Source organism: Saccopteryx leptura, chromosome 3 (assembly GCF_036850995.1).
Source record: "Saccopteryx leptura isolate mSacLep1 chromosome 3, mSacLep1_pri_phased_curated, whole genome shotgun sequence".
Classification (NCBI taxonomy): domain Eukaryota; kingdom Metazoa; phylum Chordata; class Mammalia; order Chiroptera; family Emballonuridae; genus Saccopteryx; species Saccopteryx leptura.
Window position 1 is genome coordinate 308117658 of NC_089505.1, and position 22547 is coordinate 308140204.

The following is a 22547-nucleotide window of genomic DNA, read 5'->3' on the forward strand; positions in this document are numbered from 1 at the left end:
TTATGCCTGACTTAGCCCACTGTCTTTCATTCCTCCAAGCTTCTATTCAAGTTTATACCAAAGGTCTTCTCGATGCCAGTGACTATACTAGATTCTAGAAGTGAATAGACAAATGAGGACTTTATGAGAGAAATACATACCAACCAATAAGCAAGTATGCAGACAATGATTGATTACAGCTTGTTATATGTGCTATGCACTAGTAGACTCTGAGCTCTTTTAAGTGCAGAAATCTCCATATTTGTTAACGGATACTGTGTATTGTTTAGGATAAAGCTAGCTGCTAAATATAACTGAAGAGTTTACTTTGTTGTCTAAAACGAATTTTCCCAATGGGTGGGTGGCTCTACTCTAAGTGGTAGAGTCCAGACTCCTAATTTAGAGCCCTGCCTTCTTCAGTATGTGAGCATAAAAGGGGGGAAAAGCATGGAAATTTGCTCGTGATTTTTTTTTTTAATGAGCTAAATCTGGATGGTTGTGCTATACCTAACTGCAAGGGTGACTGGGGAACACAATGTACCTTTGTACTGAGGGAGAAGAGGAAGTAGATTTGGTGATCAGCTAGCCCCTTCAATAGTACTTGGCACAACTCTGGCATTATCAAGAAACAAAGACAAATTAGAAATGGAGCTTGTTCTCAAAAATTTTATAATCTGAGTCTATACATAGAAATCAATATTATGTCTGCTGTAGTGTACTGAATCTCTTAACTTCTGGTAATCTAGAAAAAAGTCTTTAAAATGAAATTAATGAATTTCTTAGGACAATAGTTTTAAAAATTGATCTCATTATGTACTTTAATTCAGGGTTAGCTTCAAAGTTTCCATTTTTAATTTCCTGAGAGGTTTTTATTTTGTTTGTTTTTTGCTTGTCTGAGATCATATCACTTCACAGCTTTTCCATTCTTGGGTTTAAATGGTTATATTAGGACAAGTCCATAGTCAGGGAGACTGAGTAGATGGGCACAGCAAGGGGCATTTTCTAACAATTTGGGACCCAGTGTTGACAGAACGACAAAGGCGCTTTGAACTTAAAAAGTGTTCCTAGTTTACCAAGTAAATTCTTTGCATATAATTTACGGTATTCTTTATAACTTTCTGCTCTGAATAAAATAAATTTGAATTATTCTTTGGTACCAAAAGCAGACACACGGTCACGTGTGTGTCTGTGGTAATCTGCACTTCACCGGTTTCAGAATGGAAAAGCTTTTTCATATCCTGGACCGAATTTTAATATTAAAGGCACAACTACACGGAGCTCTTAGGGACCTCATCCATCAGAAGACCTGTTCGCCTAACTTTAGGCTTAACTCAGAAGGGATCTGCAATCTAGTGTGTACCGATTTATTCCACAGAGATGGGAAAGTGAAACATTCCGGAATCCTTCTCAAATTGACTTCAGTTCACTCTTCCCAAGAGAGAATCCTTCCTGACATAGTCCGACGACACAGTTCTGGATGAGCAGTTCCAGGCTGCTGGTAACAAAATTTAGCGCGGGGCAGGTGGAGACTGCGGAGAGAATGGGCCATGCGGGTGTTTCTGCGACCCCTGGAGCGGAGGAAGCTGCGCTCCCACGAGCGGGATCTCCGGAAAGTCGGAGAAGTGGATGCAGTGTAGCCGGGAGTCTTGCTCACCGGTGAGAGCAGGGGTCCCCGGGACCTTCAAGTCCCACCTCAAGGGGCTCAAGGCGCCCGGTGCGCCGCCGCTGCAGGACGCCCGCGGCGCGCCACACCCACCCCACGCCGCCCTGCAGGAGAACGCGGGAGGCGGCGAGGCCCAGCCAGGCCGCCGTAGCGCTCCGGCGCTCCTCCCGCGCAGCCCTCCGCCCTCTGCCTCCCAGCGCTGGCCGCTCTGGGCAGGCAACGCTTGCCACCGCAGCCGCTTCCTCCTCTGCAGCCGTTTGGCCGCTGCGTGACGCGTCGTTTCCTTCCAACATGGCGGCCGGGGCAGGTCGGCGGTGATGGAGGCCGGTCCACGATCACGGCGGGCGCTCATCCCCACAGTAACCAGGACAGCCTTGCTCTCGTCGGGCCTCTGAGCCCCCGCCGTCTCGCTCGTTGGCTCCAGACCGAGGGCTGCCCGAGCTGGGCTCCTCGTCACCCCCGGGCCGGAGGGGCGAGTGAGAGGAGTGGTTGGGAAGCGACCCCTGGGCCGGGAAACGGGGAGGTCCCGCCGGCGCGGCCCTCCAGGGGCGGCCTCTCGGGGGGCAGCAGAGACCGCCTGGCCCCTGCGGGCAGCGCAGCTGGTCCGCCCGCCCCTTCCTGCTCCCGCCGCTGCCCTCCACGCCTCCTCTCAGCCACCTCCACCCCCTCGCCTTTCTCTTCTCCTCCTCCCTCCTCTCGTCCAGCCGCTGGGAGCCGCGGGTCGGACGAGCCGCAGCCTCCTCCTCCGCGTCCATGTATGAGGGGAAGAAGACGAAGAACATGTTCCTGACGCGGGCCCTGGAGAAGATTCTGGCTGACAAGGAAGTGAAGAAGGCGCATCACTCCCAGCTGCGCAAAGCATGCGAGGTGGCGTTAGGTGAGCGCGGGGGGGAGGCCTGGGGTTGGGGCGGGCGCCCCGGGGGCTCCCCTGGTCCGGGGCTCCCACCTCAGGGAGCCCCGCAGCCCTCTCTGCCGCCGGCTGGAGTTGACAGCAACTCGGCCGCCTGTAGGGCAGGGCGGAGGAGGGAGGGCAGCGTGCGGGCTCAGAACGCGGTGGGGCTCGGCACCGCCGGGCAGTCTGAGAGGGTTCCGTGGGTGGACCGCGCGGTGCGGCCAGGATATCGCCCTTTGTGATGAAGCGGAAGATGAGTTGTTTATTAGCCTGGAAATTCAGGTGGAGCTCAGTTTGTCAAGACTGGGCACGGAAATATCAGTAACTTTGTTGTTAGACGTGGTACTTTGGGGAGCTAGGCTGAAGTTGTTCCCTTGTTGACAGTCTTGAGAAGGGGCTTGCGAGAGGTGCACCCGGTTCTGACATTTCTCCGCCTCCACCACAGGAAAAACAGAGTAATGTTGTATTTGACTGGGTTGACCTGGAAGAACAAGACCAGAGGTTAAGGGGTGGGGGGTGGCGGCGATGTGAGGGCGGCGAAATAAAGGACGTTTAGGTAAGCTGGCTTTAATGACAAAAAAGGGAAGGTTTGAAATGGGGAAAAGAAAAAGACAATGACACCCACCAACCACATGTCTAGACTCTGGCAGCTGCTCTCGGGCTTGAATTGTGATTTCAGACGGATGAGCTCTGGTGTAATGAAGCCCATAGCAGGGTAAATCCAAACAATATTTAGAGCAAGGACAGGCAGATGAAGATTTGTCACGGAGGGAGGGGGACACACAAATCTGTTGCATCCATCAAAGACGAAATCGTTTGAGGAGAGACTCTAGGACGTTTAACACAAAGATGAATTTCTAATGCTTCTGCTTTATTTCATAGCATTGGAAATAGACTAGATCAAATTGACGAGAAAATGAAGCTTGTTAAATGGGCTTTGGAATAAAAGCGTTCTTGATGGCGAAGAAATCCAGAGTAACTTAAATGCGCAAAATTAAAGGGTCAAAGCAGTTTAAAAACAACTTTGCTTTATACTTATTAACTAAATAGCTTTTTAATTTGGTATTGTAAGCTGTACTGCCACCTCCTTTAGATACTTTAAAGTGGTGCTTGGAAAACATTACCAAAGAAATTTCATTAATATTTTTTTTGAATTCGTAGTATAGTGGACTTTAGTTTTTTGGCTTCTCATTGATCAGTTCACCTTTTTGTTATTCTTGCATCTAAGGAAAAATGAGCTGTATGAGAAGATGTACAAAATTTACAAGACATTGGCAAAAGTTGAATTTATACTAGGTCTTGAAAGGAATAATTATTGGGGTATGATGAGGGCAGGAGTGATTTTTAGAATTTTAAAAAGAATCATTATATATAGGTTTGTGAATAACTTGCAGGTTAAAGCACTTGAGATTCAAATTAAAATTTGATTTTTTGAGACCAGATTTTTCATGTTAAAATATTTTTAATGTACTTAATTGTGTCACAGTGAAGAAATGGAATGTCTTGTATGTGTGTGTATATATATATTTTTTCTTCCTCTCCAAATTGCTAAGATAAGTGTGTTTAAATAAAGAGCTTACTAGAAGTAGAATCTGGGACCTTGGGTTATACCAGTGATGTTTTGTAGAATCGTCAAATCCCTGGTCCTTAACTTCCTTCTTTGTAAAATTAGAGTATTGAACTTAATGATTATAAATTTATATTCTCTATCATGCACCATGAATACAGGGCCACTGCTCTGTTAAGTTATGTAGTAACTATTTCTACCACTCTTGATTGGCATCTTTAGAGGGCTGATAGTTTGATTCTTGCCATTTCTAGACAGAGGAACTACTGGGCAGTGGTGTGTGCAGCCTATACCAGGATTGTCTATTTCATATTTTTCCAGGATTTTTTTCTTTCATATAGTTGGCAGAAGCTTATGAGAAATTTGACTACCCAGGCAGGGGCTAGGAACCAGAGTACTTTCTTTACTTGAGATGTATAAGGGTTTTTTCTCACATTTCATAACAGTTACAGTTAGCCTCCTACAAAACTCATTTAGCAGCCTTGCAGTAGTTAATCTCTAGTGAATTTTTTTTTTCCTTTTAGGCATCCATATCTACATTATCACCCAACATAAATTGATAGGGATAACCTGTTTTATCTTTGCAGAAAATATACTGTTTTGCAATATGAAGGTATCCCCAAATATATTTTGTCCCTGAAAACTATATATTATAGACTTCTCCTTTTCTTTTCATTATTGGGACCTGGGCCAGGCCCACTTGGTCTTTTGATAATCTTTGTGGCTGTTAAGTAGGATAGGAAAGTAAACTGGAATGCCCTGCTTTGGTCATCCCTGCCCTCGAGATTTTTAGTGAGTAGGGGTTGGGTGGTGAAAGTACAGAAGTGGGTATTGTCATAATCCTTCCAAATATACCTGCCTGCGTTCATCTCCCCTCCCCACCCCCAGTATTTATTGAGCACCTACTGTGGAGCTGAAGGGTGATGGTCAGTAAACAAGGAAATATTTAGAATGTCAAACTTTAGTCCTCTTGTTTTGAAATCATTTTATTGGCATGTGATTAGATTTCAGAGCACTGGTATTCAAAATTAATTCAGTTATCTTTTAATATAAAGGCCAATTATAAAAGATTTTCTCTAAGTAATACTTCTGAAATTACAGTTTATTGCATATTCTTAAGAAAACTATTTTGTTAATGTATAGCTTTTAGGAAATTTTATCTAGATTAGGGGAGATTTTACTTACTAAAACAAAATCCACTCTTCAGTACACTAAAGGAACTTTTATTTTCACAAAAAGTAAAATAATAAAAGCTATAATAGGTATGCAGATTATTTAAAACTTTTATCAAATTATCTTACATGTCAGACTTGAAGGAATGGTTAAAAGCAAAACAGGAGAGAAGCCCTCACACCTACATTGTTACAAACAGGGAGAAGCCCCAAAGTCCAAGAACAGCTCCAGGTTGCCCTCTCTTGGTACCTGCCCCATACAGCTCTGCAGTGTATGCTGACTGAACTCTGCAGTGAGGCCTAGCTTAGCCTGAACTATTCTTGCTCTCTAGAATCTCAACTTAAAAATAGTCTGGACTTCTGCTGGCAGATGAGACAACAGCAGAGCTATTTTTAGTTTCAAAGAATTCAGGATTGTTGGGGGGTCTGGCTTGATGATAGTATTGTTTGCCTCATGGGGAGGGTGCAGTTGGGCCATATTCCAATCAGGCCTCTAAGTTTTAGGAGTTTCTTTTACCCTGTTTCCCCCAAAATAAGACAGTGTCTTATATTAATTTTGGCTCTTAAAGACACGCTAGGTCTTATTTTCAGGGGAGGCCTTATATTTCTAAGCTTGAAAAAAATTGAGCTATTTTCTTATTTTCGGGGAAACGGTATGTTATGGGTATGACTAGTTCAACTTCTGCTTCTCACATTAGATATCTGTGAAGATACTCTGCAAATGTTAGGATGAACAAGGTCATGGGTGTAAGCTGCACTGATACACAGTAGGAATGAAAGGGGTAAGGGAAGCATGCAGGGGCAGTGATAAGGATGGAGTCCCTGCAGAAGTTTGGGAGAATGATGGAGAAAAAGAGGAATTGTTAGGTAAGTAATTTTTGTGTTAGACAGGGTTGGGAATTTGTTTTTCATCATATTCTAAAATGATCCTACTGATTTAGTTTTCTTATTAATATATATGAGGGTATAACCTCTAATTATAATCATCCCCAGAATGTAAATATAATATTTAGGTGAAAATTTACAGAATTAATTTTCTTCTGCCCCTCCAGTCCCACCCTTAATTTAGTTAGTGGGGTTATAAAGAGGGAATACATGGGTCCTGGCTGGTTTGCTCAGTGGTAGAGCATTGGCCCAGCGTGTGGAAGTCCTGGGTTCGATTCCCAGTCAGGGAACACAGGAGAAGCACCCATCTGCTTCTCCACTCCTCCCCCTTGCGTCTCTCTCTTCTCCTCCTGCAGCCATAGCTCGATTAGTGTGAGTTAGCCTTGGGCACTGAGGCGCTAAAAAATGGCTCTGGTTGCAGTGGAGCAAGGCCCCCAGATGGGCAGAGCATCGTTCCCTAGTGGAGTTGCCAGGTGAATCATGGTTGGGATGCATATGGGAGTCTGTCTCTGCCTCCCCTCCTCTCACTTTAAAAAAAAAGAAAAGAGCCCTGGCCGGTTGGCTCAGTGGTAGAGCGTCGGCCTGGCGTGCAGAAGTCCCGGGTTCGATTCCCGGCCAGGGCACACAGGAAAAGCATCCATCTTCTCCACCCCTCCCCCTCTCCTTCCTCTCTGTCTCTCTCTTCCCCTCCCGCAGCCAAGGCTCCATTGGAGCAAAGATGGCCCGGGCGCTGGGGATGGCTCCTTGGCCTCTGCCCCAGGCGCTAGAGTGGCTCTGGTCCGGCAGAGTGACGCCCTGGAGGGACAGAGCATCGCCCCCTGGTGGGCGTGCCGGGTGGATCCCGGTCAGGCGCATGCGGGAGTCTGTCTGACTGTCTCTCCCCGTTTCTAGCTTCAGAAAAATATATAAAAAAAAAAAGAAAAGAAAAAGAAAAAAAGGGGGGGATATATGGATGGAGGGGAAATTACTTGAATGCTTGTGGCCCCAGTTTTATGCTACTTTTGGTAATTTTATTTTTGTCACACTACCATTTACAAAAAAATGACTTACTCCCAAATAATACCCTGCTGACTTTGAACATTTTAATTATAATTTAAATCCATTAGCAAGTCTTTTAAACATTTCTTGATATCTAAAGTAAAAGGTATTTTCAGTAAGCCAGGCTGCTGGAATTTCTGAGATAGCTGGGAAAGAAGAATGTAGTGAATGCAATGACTGAAAAGACGATTTTGTTAAGTTTGAGTTGAAAAAAATAAGTTTGAGTTACAGTGTATACTCTTTCCATTGTGGAGATTTACAACACATATTAACATAGTTAGGATTTTGAACAGTGCTTTAAGAAAGAAACTTGCTCAGTTTTGCTAATGAAGTCTTCCTAAATTTATTTTGGTGTCTGTTAATTCTATTAGCACCCTTAGGAAACATTGTTCCTTGGAATTTACTGTGGGATACTATTAAAGGGGAAGAAAAGCAAAGTAGATAAAATCACCCTAACTACGGAGAAGAGGATTCTCCAAAAGAGGTACCGTGTTTTGCGAAAACTGTTGACAGTGTGGGAAAGAGAAGAAAATCAGAAATAAGGAGCAGCTGGAAAGAGTGGCATCAAGACCAGAGGAATTTTTGCTAGCTCTTTCTTTTCCATCTTTCTATTGGCAGGCAATTGATTGTCTCTTCCAGTGATGTTTAACTTGTAGAGAAATGCCTGTTGGTAATTGTTTTTCAAAGCAGGATAAAAGTGCCTGACAGGCGGTGGCGCAGTGGATAGAGCGTTGGACTGGGATGCCAAGGACCCAGGTTTGAAACCCCGAGGTCTCCAGTTTGAGCGCGGGCTCATCTGGTTTGAACAAAAGCTCACCAGTTTGGACCCAAGGTCGCTGGCTCGAGCAAGGGGTTACTCTGTCTGCTGAAGGCCGGCGGTCAAGGCACATATGAGAAAGCAATCAATGAACAACTAAGGTGTCGCAACGAAAAACTAATGATTGATGCTTCTCATCTCTCACCATTACTGTCTGTCTGTTCCTATCTATCCCTCTCTCTGACTTTCTCTCTGTCTCTGTAAAACAACAACAACAACAACAACAAAAAAGCAGGATAAAAGTGTATTGTAAGTGGAAAATAATTGGGGAAAGTATTTGTTTTTACAGAATGGAGGAGGAGATATTGGAAAAGGGCAAATCCATGAATAAATTGTTGCTGCCATTCCCAATTAGGTATATTCTTCTTTCAGATAGTTCTTGACCTGAACAGTATGTGCCAGAGACTGCTTCAGCACTGGGAATATAGCAGTGAACCAAACATGCTTTCATGGGACTCACTTTCTACTAGACTGGGGCTTACAGTAAAAAACAAATATATATGATCAGAGTGTTATTATTTGAAGAAATAGTTCATGAGGGTAAAGAGAGAATGACTGGGGATGCAACTCTAGATAGGGTGGTCTGGAAAGGCCTTTCTGTGAGGTGACACTTTAGTGGAGAAATGACAGAAGAAAGATTCAGCCTTTCTGATGCCTGGATGAAATAAACAGGGAATGGCAAGATGGGTATGTGCTCGGTACATTCCAGGTTGAAAGGAGGCCTGTGTGGCTGGGGGAGAGTGGGAAGAGAAGTGGTAGGAGAGGAGGGTGACTTCGGATTGTATCGTATCTGTGATGAAAGCCACTGGAGAATTTTGTTCAGGGGAGTGAAATAGCAGATTTACATTTTAAAAGGCTTACTTTGACCACAGAAGATTTAGACTAGGCTGCAGGTGGTGGGAGGGAGATTGGCTGCACTGTAATATGTTTTAAACGAGTCTACAGGATTTGGTGATGGGTTGGTTGGTTGACATCAGTCTTGTGTAGCCAGAGCTATACAGGGTTGCCAGAGAGGGCATTCACTGTGTTGTTGAGGGACACTAGGAGAGAAATGATCTTTGGGAAATAAGTTTATATATTATTTTCATCCACCTTTTTACATGTGTTTTAGAATTTTTCAATGATAGAACTTTCTGATTATGACATTATAGGGTATTTTCCCTGTAGAATGCACAAAATTTCAAAATTGAGTTAGCAGGGTTTTTTTTTGTTTTACTTTTTTCCTTCAGAGAACAAGCCTTTCACATAGTTTTAATTAGCCCACAACTGGCCTGGTCCCTTGCTGAGATAGGATCTTTGTAGATGTAATTAGTAAGAATCTCTAGGTGAAATCCATTTTGGATTTCCTAAATCCAAAGACTGGTGTCCTTATAAATAGAGACACACAAGTGAAGAAGGCCATGTGAAAATGGAGGCAGAGATTAATTATGTTGCCCTAAGTCAAGGAACTCCAGGAATCTCCAGAAGCTAGGAAGAGTCAGGAAAGATTCTTTTCTGGAGCCTTTAGAAGTTGTATGGCCCTTCTACACCTTGAATTCAGACTTCTGGCCTCCAGAACTGAGAGCGGATTTCTGTTTTAAGCCATCAAGTTTGTGGTAATTTGTTAAGGCAGGCCTAGAAAACCAATATGATGTATTTGAGCTTACATTTATAGAGGATACAGTTTTATTGGGCTTTGATTTATTGTGCTTTGCAAATACTGCATTTTTTACTAATTGAAGGTTTGTGGCAATCCTGCATCACACAAGTTATTGAAAAGATTATGACTTGATGAAAGTTAGCATTTTTTAGCAATACAGTATTTTTAAATTATTGTATATGCATTGTGCTTTTAGATATAATGCTGTTGATCACTTAATAGACTACAGTACAGTGTAAACATAAATTTTATATGCATTGGGAAACCAAAAAGTTCATGTGACTCACTTTACATTGTAGTGGTCTGGAACCAAACCTACAGTATCTACAAGTATGCCTGTATATGCTTAAACAATCAAATGCTGACTTTGGCTGGTCTCTGTTTCATAAACCTCAAAAGTGGTTCTTGTGAGTTTTTATTGTGCATGAATCTCTTGAAAAACTTCTTTGAAGACAAGACATGGGTCCAAATATTCCAAAGTTTTGTGTTTATTTTTTATATTTTTGTTTTGCTTCAATTTAGACTTGCTATAACTGCATTAATCTATATAGCCTGTGTTATCTTCTCATTTAGGAAAGGTTGTAGGAACAGTGTTTAAAATACTTCATATCACAATTCATCTGGCAGTATCCTTAGAAAACTCCATGTGGGACAATTATTTTTTGTCTCTCAATATTGAATCTGCAAAAGTATGCAATGAGACTTTACTTAATTGTTAATAACCCTTATCTATCCAGAACCTTGCTAAGAAATGAAATGATCAGTAAAAACATAAATTGACAAAGGAGGTATGAAGGCCAACCACTTTATTCAGAGGAGTATCCCTATAACATTACTCAGTCTGCTTACTTTTAAGGATATACAAGTCCAATAAACTTAGCAGTTTAATTTTTTTAAATAAATATTTTTTCAAACCATTTGAAAAGAAAAACCGGAGAAAATCAATCATGACACTATTAACTAGAGATAACCATTTTTAACTTTATAAAAAAACAACTTTAAAGCCCTGGCCGGTTGGCTCAGTGGTAGAGCATCGGCCTGGCGTGCAGGAGTCTCGGGTTCGATTCCCGGCCAGGGCACACAGGAGAGGCGCCCATCTGCTTCTCCACCCTTCCTCCTCTCCTTCCTCTCTGTCTCTCTCTTCCCCTCCCTCAGCCAAGGCTCCATTGGAGCAAAATTGGTCCGGGCCCTGAGGATGGCCTTATGGCCTCTGCCTCAGGTACTAGAATGGCTCTGGATGCAACAGAGCAACGCCCTGGATGGGCAGAGCATCGCCCCCTGGTGGGCATGCTGGGTGGATCCCAGTCGGGTGCATGCGGGAGTCTGTCTGACTGCCTCCCCGTTTCCAACTTCAGAAAAATACAAAAAAAAAACAAAAACCCAACTTTATTGAGGTATAATTTACATACTATAAAATCTGCCCATTTAAAATGTAGCAATTTTTAATAAATTCATTGAGTTATGCAACTATCACCATAATCCAGTTTTAGACATTTCTATCACCCCAGTAAGATCCCTAGTGCCCATTTACAGTTAATCCCTGTTGCCAACCCCAGCTCTAGGCATCTAGTAATTTACTTCCTGTGTCTAGATTGCCTTTTCTGGACATTTAATATAAGTGCAGTCATACATATGTGACCTTTCATGTCTGACTTCTTTCACTCAGAATACTGTTTTTAAGGTTCATGTGTCAATATTTTACTTTTTATTGCTAAATAGTATTTCATAGGTTGGAGGTACCACATTCTGCTTATTTATCAGTTGGTTACATTTGGGCTGAATGAATAATGCTTTGAATATTTGTGTGTAAGTCTTTATATGGATCTAATTTTTTTTTTAATTCTCTTTTGTATAGATACCTAGGAGTGGAATTGTTGGGTCGTGCAATAAATTTATGTTAAAATATTTTTAAATTTTTTATTTATTGAATTTAGAGGATGGGAAAGAGAAACATTGATTTGTTGTTCTACCCATTTATGCACTCATTGGCTGATTGCCATTTGTGCCCTGATGGGATTGAACCCTCAACCTTGATGTTAATGGGATGATGCTCTAACCTGCTGAGCTACCTAGCCAAGCCTATGTTCAAATTTTTGAGATACTAAGTTGTTTTCCAGAGTGATTGCACCATTTTGCATTCCCACCAGCAGTATATCAGGATTTCCCATAAATTCCTTGTCAGGCAACATTTGTTATTGTCTCTTATTTATTTAAGCCACCTTGGTTAATATGAAGTGTTATTTCATTGAGACATTGTTAACTTTTTGAGGTAATTGTCCAGACTTTATTCTACACATATATGCATACATGAACAGATATATTTTATAAAAGTTATTTAATTTCTAAGACAATAGTAGGAGGGGGGAAAACCAAATTTATCATTTTGCCAAGTTCTGTGCCAGTGAAATACTTTATTGGCCTTATATCAGTTAGTCCATAAAGAAATCCTATTTGCTTAGGTGCTATTATTATCTGCATTTTGCAGATGAAGAAATTGAGGTTTAGAGCTTGTGATTGGCAGAGTTGAAATATGAACATTTTTTGGTTAAATGCAACCATTCTAACCTGAACACTTAGACAGAAAACTGTTAACAAGTAAAAAATTACAAAAAGAAAAAGAAGGGACTCTGTAGAAAGGAAGACACTGTTAAGATAAAGGTTGGAAGATCTAAGATGGCAGCAGAGCAGGTGGATGTTACACTCACCTCCTCCCAGGACCAAACTGGAATTAAGCTGAAATATAGAATAGTCAACCTGAATAAGCAAATGAAGACTAGTTGAAGAGAAGTCCTCTAACTAAGAAGACTGGTAGGAAGGACAGAAAAGTTAAAAGGGCAGGCCCCACTCCCACTGTTGGCAGCTGAGATTCCATAGAGATAACCTCAGCTGCAAAGGTTCCCTCTGAGAAGTATGGTGTTCTCAACCCCAAGCCAGGCTCCTTAGGCCAGAGCACCAGAGCCAGGAAGAGGTGCCCACATAACATCTGGCTGTAAAAATCAGGGATTCTGTTCTCTAGGATGAGACAGGAGTCTGCTAGAGACATAGGTGCCTTCTTAAAGGGGCCAATTCACAAAATCTTTTGTGCAGCCATTCACACTGGGCCCTGGTGAGGTCAAAGACAGAGTGCACTAGAGTTGGATGAGGACAGACGGGGGTTTGTGGCTTTGGGGAGAGAGCTGAAGAGATAGCTGTCATGATACTTGTGCTGAATCACTCTCCCACATTGAAGATGCCTTCCCTCTTGGGTGGAGCACTCCCTTCCATATATCATTAGCCTGGAGGATGGAATAGCCCCACCCTCAGGGCTCCCTATATCCCTACGAGAGTCAGCTGCCTAGGCTAGAGTATAGAGGTCTGAACATACTTGGGGTGTCAGTGATGAAATTATATGGCTTTGGGACAGGGCCCATTTCCCCCACTTTTCCTGTGAACCTGACTGGTGCCGCCCCCTCACAGGAGATCTGCTAACCTCACTCTGTTTAACATAGTATTGGAAGTCATAGCCACAATAGTCAAACAAGATGGAGAAACAAAAGACATCCAAATTGGAAAGGGAGAAGTAAACTGTCATTATTTGCAGATTACATGATATTATATATAGAGAACCCTAAAAATTCCACCAAAAACTACTAGGAATGATAAATGAGTTAAGTACAGTAGCAGTATACAAAATAAATTTCCACAAATCAGTGGCATTTTTATACACCAATAATGAACCATCAGAAGAGAAAATAAGAACAATCCTATGTACTATTGCATTAGAGGCCTGGCTGTTTGGCGCAGTGATAGAGCGTCAGCCTGGTGTGTGAATGGCCTGGGTTTGATTTCCAGTCAGGGCACACAGGAAAAGCGACTATCAGCATCTCTATCCTTCTTCTCCTCCCCCCCCCCCCTTCTCTTTACCTCTCTCTTCCCCTCCTGCAGCTATGGCTCAGTTGGAGCAAGTTGGTCCCAGGTGCTGAGGATGGCTCTATGGCCTCACCTCAGGCACTAAAGTAACTTGGTTGCCAAGCAACAGAGCAATGCCCCAGATAGATGAGCATCACTGGGTAGGGGGCTTGCTGGGTGGATCCTGGTCCAGGTGCATTTGAGAGTCTGTCTCCCTGCCTTCCCGCTCTCACTTAAGAAAAATAAATATATATGTAAACAAGAAAACACCTAGGAATAAATTTAACCAAAGATGTAAAAAAAAAAAGACTGAAGAAAGTAATTGAAGACACAAATAAGTGGAAGCATGTACCATATTCATGGACAAGAAGAATTAACATCATTAAAATATCCATGCTACTCAAAGCAAGCTATAGATTCAGCACAATTCCTGATAAGATACCAATGGCACATTTCACAGAACTAGAACAAACATTTTAAAAAATTATATGGAACCACAAAAGACCCCAAATAGCAAGATCCATCTTGAAAAAGAGGAACAAAGTTGGAGAATCACGCTACCTGACATCAAACTATAGTACAAGGCCATAGTAATCAAGACAGCATGGAACTGGCATCAAGACAGACATAAAGATCAGTGGACTACAATAGCGAGCCCAGAAATCAAACCATGCCTTTATGGGCAATTGCTATTTGCCAGAGGAGGCAAAAACATACAATGGAGTATAGTCGATTCAATAAATGGTGTTGTGAAAACTGGACAGGTAATGTGCAAAAAATGAAACTATAGACCACCTTCTTACACCTTATACAAGAATAAGCTCAAAAAGGATTAAAGACTTAAATGTGTGACTCAAAATCATAAAACTTTTAGAAGAAAACATAATAAAATCTTGACATTTTTGTAGCAGTTTTTTTTTTCTGATATATCTCCTTGAGCAAGATATATTGGAGAAATTAATATGGAACTACATCAGACTAAAAAGTTTTTGGGCAGTAAAAGAAACCAACAAAATAAAAACACAACCTACTGATTGGGAGAAGATACTCAGCAATAATAAGTCCCATGAATTAATATCTAGTATTTATTTTTAAAAAAACTCATACAACTCAACACCAAAAGAAAAAAAAATCCAATTAAAAACTGGGTGAAGGACCTGACCAGACACTTCTTCAAAGAGGACATACAGATGGCTAATAGAAATTGAAAAGATGCTCTATGTCACTGGTCATCAGAGAAATGTAAATTAGAACCACAATGAGATATCACTTCACACATGTCACAAGTGTTGGTGAGGATGGGGAAAAAAGGGAACTTTTTGCACTGTTGGTGGGAATGCACATTGGTGTAGCTCCTGTGGAAAGTAGTGTGGAATTACCTCAAAAAAATTAAAAATAGAACTGCCTTATAACCCAGTGATGCTACTTCTGGGAATCTATCTGAAGAAACTTAAAGTACTAATTTGAAAGAATATATGCCCTCTTGTTAATTGCAGCATTATATACAATAGCCAAGTTTTGGAACCATCCCAGATGTTCATCAGTAGATGAGTTGATAAAAAAGCAGTGGTACATTTACACAATGGAATACTACTTGCCTATAAAAAAAGAAAATCTTAATTTTTGCGAGAGCGTGGATAGACCAGAAGGGCATTATTCTAAATGAAATAAGTCAATCAGAGAAAGATGAGAGACATGGTTTCAATCATGTGAAATCTAATGAACAAGCAGAATAGAGACAGACTCATAGATAGCAGGCTGACAACTATTGGGGTGAGGGACTGGGCGAGGAGGGATTAAGCAAAAAAAAAAACTTATGGAAAATTTTTTCTTTTGGTCTTTAGATCTTTGATGACTATTTGTTTCAGGTTTCATTGAGGTATTTTTCTCTTTTTGATGGCTGCTTTAAAGTCCTTGTTAGGTGATTCTGTATCTATGTCAGCTTGGAGTTGGCATCTTTGCTCACTAAATTGAGATTTTCCTGGCATTATTTTCAGTTGTATCCTGGATATTTTGGTTTTATGTTGTGAGATATTTTAATTTTTCATATACATTTTGCAAATAGTCACTCTGTTTAGGTATAGTACACAGGTCCAGGCAGGAGTGAATATTCAGATCCTTGCTGGGTCCTGTTATCATCAGGGTAGATAAAAGCAAAGGGCCTACTTGAACTGCCTAGTTGCTGCTGGGTTGGGGGTTGGAGTTCAGTTTCTCCTGGCTGGGCCTTGCAGACTCTACCCCTATGGGGAAAGAGGTCTGCTTACTAACTAACACCATTTCATTTTTCCTCTTTGATGCTCATGGGTTTGGAAGTTTAACTGCCCATTCAGCTCCACTGACATCACCTTAGTGGGGAAAGCTCAGGGTCACTTGTCCTGCCTTACTCCCATGAGATGCGATCATAAGTCCAGCTACCCTACTTCACTACAGGTACAGTTTTTCTTTAGTCTTTGGCTAGAGTTGGTATGATAGTATCATTCTTGATCTTTTTTTTCTTCTTCTTGATTGGTGTTGTGTCTATTAAGTGGTTGTCAGCTGGCTACCTTTCCAGCACACTTCCAGGATATATAAGAGGCACAAGGAAAACCTAGGGAAATTCACCACTCTACTCCTCAGATCCCATGGTCTCACCTTTCAGAGGCCTTGTTTGTTTCTTGTAATACGTGCCCTAGGACTTTTTAGTTGTAAGCAGGAGGACTTGAGAGAAATGGTGCTTGCCCCATCTTGACCAAAATAATGTCTTTTTTTTTCTTTTTTTCTTTTTTACAGAGGCAGAGAGAAAGTCAGAGAGAGGGATAGATAGGGACAGACAGACAGGTACGGAGAGAGATGAGAAGCATCAATCATCAGTTTTTCGTGGCAACACCTTAGTTGTTCATTGATTGCTTTCTCATATGTGCCTTGACCGTGGGGCTACAGCAGACCGAGTAACCCCTTGCTGGTGAGTTTTGCTCAAACCAGATGAGCCCGCGCTCAAGCTGGCAATCTTGGAGTCTCGAACCTGGGTCTTCCGCATCCCAGTCCGATGCTCTATCCACTGCGCCATCGCCTGGTCAGGCTTTTTTTTTTTTTCTTTTAATTGTAATAAATTACATAAAAATGTTTCTTCTTAACCATTTTTAAGTGCGCAGTTCAGTGATGTTCAGCACATTCATACTGTCATATAACCCATCTCCAGAATTCTTTTCATCTTGCAAAACTGAAATTCATTACCCATTGAAGTATATACTCAGAAGTAGAGTTGTTGGATCATATTACATTTTTAATTTTTTGAGGGACTACAATACCATTTTTAATAGCTGCTGAATTATTTTACATTCCCAGAAACGGTGTACAGGGGATCCAGTTTCTCTACATCCTTGTGAACACTTACTTTCTGTTTTTCAGATAGTAGCCATCTTATGGCTATGAAGTAGTATTTTATTGTGGCTTTGATTTGTATTCTCTTAGTGATGAGTGATGTTGAGAATCTCTTCATGTGTTTGTTGCCCATTTGTCTGTCTTCTTGGGTAAAATTTCTATTCAAGTCTTTTTATCATTTTAAAAGTATTTTCCATTAGTAGAAAGGAATGAAGGAAGAGAAGGAGAAGAAAGAGAGAAGCATCAGTTTGTTCCACTTGCGTGCCCTTACCAGGGATCAAACCCATGACCTCAGTGTGCCAGGACAATGCTTTTTTATACACTGACTCGCCCAGCCAAGGCCACTTTTTACCATCCCTAAATTATATTGGTTTGCCTGAACCAGGCATTGACGCAGTGGGTAGAGTATCGTCCTGGGACTCTGAGGACCTAGGTTCAAAATCCTGAGGTTGCTGGCTTGAGCGCAGGCTCATCTGGCTTGAGTGCAGGCTCACCCAGTTTGAGCGGTTGCTGGCTTGAATATGAGATTATAAACAGGGCCCCATGGTCTCTGGCTTGAAGCCTAAGGTCGCTGGCTTGAGACCAAGATCATCCAACTTGGTGGGGGCTCATTGGCTTGAGCGTAGGATCATAAATGATTTGAAACCCTTGCTCACTGTCTTGAGCAAGGGGTCACTGGCACGGCTGCTGCTCCCCCCATCAAGGCACATATGAGAAAGCAATCGATGAGCAACTAAAGTGACACAACTATAACTTAACGCTTCTCATCTCTCTCCTTTCCTGTCTGTCTCTCTCTGTCTGTCTCTCCCTCCCTTGCTTAAAAAAAATGAAATGTTGATTTGTGTGTGTGTGTGTTTGGGGGGCGTATGCATTCTTTATCATTCTGGGTATTAACCCCTTATCAGATATATAGATTGCAAATATCTTCTCCTGTTCCTTAGATTGCCTTTTTGCTCTGTTGATTGTTTTGATTCAGTTTTTAATTTTAATGTAGTCTAATATACTATACTTTTCCTTTTGTTTCCTGCGTTTTTGGTGTCATTTCCAAGAAATCATTGCTAAATCTAATATCGTGAAGATTTTATTTCTTTTTTTAAGTGAGAGGTGAGGAGGCAATGAGACAAACTCCAGCATGTGCCCCAACCAGGATCCACCTGACAATCCCACTAGGGGTCAATGCTCTGCACATCTGGGGCTGTTGCTCTGTTGCTCAGCAGCTGAGCCATTTTTTAGCACCTGAGGTAGAGGTCACAGAGCCATCTTCAGTGCCTGAGACCAACTCACTTGAGCCAATCGAGCCATGGCTGTGGGAGGAGAGAGAGAGAGAGAGAGAAAGGGAGGTGGAGGTATGGAGAAGCAGATGATTGCTTCTCCTGTGTGCCCTGACCAGGAATTGAACCTGGGATGTACACACGCCAGGCCAACGCTCTACCACTGAGTGAACTGGACAGGGCCATGAAGATTTTTCTGTGCATTTTCCTCTGAGTCTTAGTCAATACATAGAATTCTAAAAATTTGAGTTGTTTGGTTATTAGACTTTTATTTAACTTCTGTAACCTCCTAAGGCTTTCTGTAGTATTGCACATACTATTTTTCTTACTCAAGCTACTCTTATATAGTTTTAAATTGTCTGTGGTGGCCATGAGTCTTGTATAAAAAGCAAAAAGAGCAAGTAGTCTTAGAATAAGATCCATTATCTGTTTTCTTTGTATTGTTCAGATAGATGCCATGATGGTGGAAAAAGCCCTGGCAGTCATGCAGTCAGCTTTTTAGTCTAATCATGCCCTGTATTGGGTCTAAGACAAGAACGTTACCAAGTTTCGGAGTCTTTTCTTCATCTGTAATCTAATAGGGTTATTACAGATTAAATTAGACAGTATATATAATCAGTAAATGTTAGTTCTTATTTCTTGCATTGTGGTTGGCAAGGAGATGGACGTACAATTTATGTACAAAACTGGAAAGATCTGCATAATATTAAGGCAATTGCTTATGTCATTTGGTTTTTCAAAGTAAAGTGGTAGTTACACAGGTATATTTGCAAAGGAAAGTATTGGGCTGAGCAATTATAACTTCCACACCTTTTAGCATGTTATGTTATACATCAATAAAAAGTTTACACTAAATGTGATATGCATAGGGAAATATACATTATAATGTTAACGAGTTATTTCTATATGATGGATTATGGTTGGTGTTTTTATTTTCTTCATACATTTCTGTTTTTCTAAAGTGATCATGGGTTACTTTTATAATTGTTTTTAAATCTAATTTAATACTGAAATAATCATAAATTAAATTGTGCACCTGGAATTTACTTTAGTTCAATTCATTGGGAGAGGGAGCATGAAGTGAATGAGGTTATAAATGAAACAATATTATTGTTGAAGATAGAAAATAGGATGTGAAGATTCATTATTATTTATTCTCACCTTTTGAATGTGTTTAGACTTTTTCATATTTAAAGTTTTTAAAAACTTAAAAAAATGTGCTGTGAAATGGGATATTTAATAAGGACTCAAGTTCAAGATGCGTTTCCTTTTTCTGAGGGGAATAATCTTTGGAGAACAAATGTTTGTCTTCTGATACTAGAGCACACATAATATTTTGCAGTTATGGGGGCTTTTTTCTTTTTGTGCTTACAAGTTTCTACATTTTAGCTGAGCTGTTCAACTGTAGAGTATACATGAAATAGCATTTGTTCTCTACCTTGTTAAGAATCTCTCATTTCAATCTGATATATGTCTTTTTTGGTAAATATATTGAGGTATATTTTACATATTATGTAATTCAACCATTTCAAGTGTACAACTTAGTAATTTTTTTTTTTTTTAGTAAATTTACTGAGTTGTACAACCATTAGCATAAGTCGGTTTTATGATAGTGCTCATCCACCATCCCCACCCTGGACAACTGCTTATCTACTTTGTCTTTATAGATTGGCCTTTTCCAAGACATTACATGCAAATTGAGTCATACAGTATATTGTCCTTCATGTATGAATTCTTTCTTAGTATAATTTTTTTAATCCCTGTCCCAGCATGCATCAGTAATTAATCTCTTTTTATTTCTGAATAGCATTTCATTGTATGGCATTGATGTTGTATTTATCCAGCACCCAGTGGTAGATGTTTCTATTACATTGTTTCCCATTTTTAATGATTATGAATAATGCTGCTTTCAGCATTCACGTGCAGGTCTTTGTACAGATAGATACAGGTTTTCATTTCTTTTGCATGAGTACCTAGGAGTGCAATTAATGGTTTGGTTATGTGGCAAATTTATGTTTAACTTTTTAAGAAATTGCCACTGTTTTCTAGTATGGCTACAATATCTTCATTTCAGCAATGTGGGAGGGTTTCTATTTCTTCTTGTCCTCACCAACATTTGTTATTGTTTATCTCTCAAAAATAAAGGTCATTCTAGTGCTTTGAAATGGCATTTAATTGTAGTTTTGATTTGCGTTTTCTTAGACTAATGATGTTGAGCATTTTTTGATATGGCATTTAGCCATTCATATATCTTGTATGGTATAATGTCTGTTCCAATATTTGGCCCCTTTTTTGATTGGGTTGTCTTATTTATAGAGGAGTATATATCTTTACAACATTACCCGTGCACATTCAGCTCCTTTCTCCTGCTGTTTGTCATTCCTTTATTTTTCAGTACCTTGTACTTTCCTAAATTCTTTTTGTTCTTCAAGGTTTAGCTCATATACAGTCTTCTTTGGGGTTGGGAGCTTTCCTGATTATGTATTACTTACCACTTCCTATTCTTTTGCTCTCTTACATTAATTATATTTTGTTCCTTGAAATTTAGTGCTTAATATTTTAAAAAGTAGAAAATCCTTCCCCCTTCTCCTTTTCTGTCCCTCTCTCTTTCTGTCCCCCTCTCTCTAAGAATCAGTCAATAAATGATTTTTTTTTTAAGATTTAGATTTGAGAGAGAGAGAGAACAGTGGGGAGGGGAGAGGAGTGTGAAGCATCAACTTGCAGTTGCTTCTGCATGTACCTTGGCCAGGCAAATGCAGGGTCCTCAAACTGGCGACCTTAGCATTTCAGGTCAACACCTTATCCATATGCCACCACAGGTCAGGTCAATGAATAATTTTTAAAAGTATTTATCAGTTTCTCAAAATAGTTAAATATACACACAGTATGAAATTCAAAAAGTACAAAAAACTATATAAAAGAATGAAAAGTAAGTTTTCCCTAATAACATAGTCACTTGATTTTTCTCCTTTAGGCAAACACTATTACTATAGTAGTAATAGTACTACATTAAAACTATTACTATATGTAGTTAATAGTACTCAGTAGTATTCTGAGAGGGTTCATGCATTTAAAAATGTGTATATATGTTTATGTATTGCTTTAAGATTTTCCCTATGTTTACGTTAAGTGGAGGCTTTCACTGTACCTGTATCCCAAATTTAAGCTTTGAGTGTGTGTGTGTGTGTGTGTGTGTGTGTGTGTGTGTGTGTGTATTTTTCTGAAGTGAGAAGCGGAGAGGCAGAGAGACAGACTCCTGCATGAATCCCACCAGGATCCACCCGTCATGCCCACCAGGGGGTGATGCCTGCCCATATGGGGCATTGCTCCATTGCAACTGGAGCCATTCTAGCGCCTGAGGCGTAGGCCATGGCGCCATCCTCAGCACCTGGGCCAACTTTGCTCCAATGGAGCCTTGGATGGGGGAGGGGAAGAAAGAGATAGAAAGGAGAGGGGGAAGGGTGGAGAAGCAGATGGGCGCTTCTCCTGTGTGCCCTGGCCGGGAATCGAACCCCGGACTTCCACACGCCAGGCCTGCTCTACCACTGAGCCCAATGGCCAGGGCCGAACTTCTTTCTTTTAATATCCTAACTGTTAATCTCTGTGTTATAAAATGTTCTTACTTGTCTTTGGAAAGAACTATACACTTATGAAATGAAATGCTTTCTTCAAATCAAGTTTGGGTGGTTACTTACTGGGTACTTACCATATTGTTGTTGTAGTTTTGCAAATTTCAGACTTTTCTCAAAAAAAAAAAAATTAGACCTAGCCTAATACAAAGCACTTTTACATCTCTTTGATGTTCCTAATATTGTTAGGAGACAGACAACTAGATACTACAATCCACAGTGACAAATCTGTAAACTGAGTTTTAGAAAGGCATGCAATGGCATCCCGGAGTTTGACTCCATATTTTGGGCCTACAACACATTTCCGTCTGCTGTATTGCTTGTGCAGCCACGCCTGAAATACAACGCAGGGCCCCCACTTACAGTGCCGTTCTTGCCATGACTGCTCCTTCTTTGTATCTTATAGTGAGCAGAGTCTGTGAAATGTCTGATTTTTTCTTTACCAGCAGTGTTAAAACTTAGAATCCCCGTTTCCAGCTTCAGAAAAATACAAAAAACCCCCAAAAACTTAGAATAAGAAATCTGACATTGTTGATATTCATTGTAGTCACTGCAAGTTGTTAATAGTGAATAGCCACTATTAACTATTTAGTATTCCTTTCTACTAAATATTAAGTTCCAGTAAGGGATCATTTCCTAATTCATGATTTTCTTAGATGCTTATTTTCACTTAGTGAGTGTTTTTAAATTCGGCTTTCCTATATTTAATACTTTAGGTCATTAGGCTAGCATAGAAGATAATATTTT

At 40.7% G+C, this 22547-nt stretch overlaps 1 protein-coding gene across 1 annotated transcript in view; it reads left to right on the forward strand.

Annotated features, from left to right (window-relative positions):
- The first annotated feature begins 1847 nt into the window (after positions 1 to 1847).
- Positions 1848 to 22547, forward strand: part of ARFGEF1 (ADP ribosylation factor guanine nucleotide exchange factor 1) — a 126031-nt gene continuing 105331 nt past the window's right edge. The window contains exon 1 of the mRNA XM_066378928.1: positions 1848 to 2519. Within this exon, the coding sequence (XP_066235025.1) occupies positions 2396 to 2519 (124 nt within the window). The 5' untranslated portion in view covers positions 1848 to 2395. The remainder of the gene's footprint in view (positions 2520 to 22547) is intronic.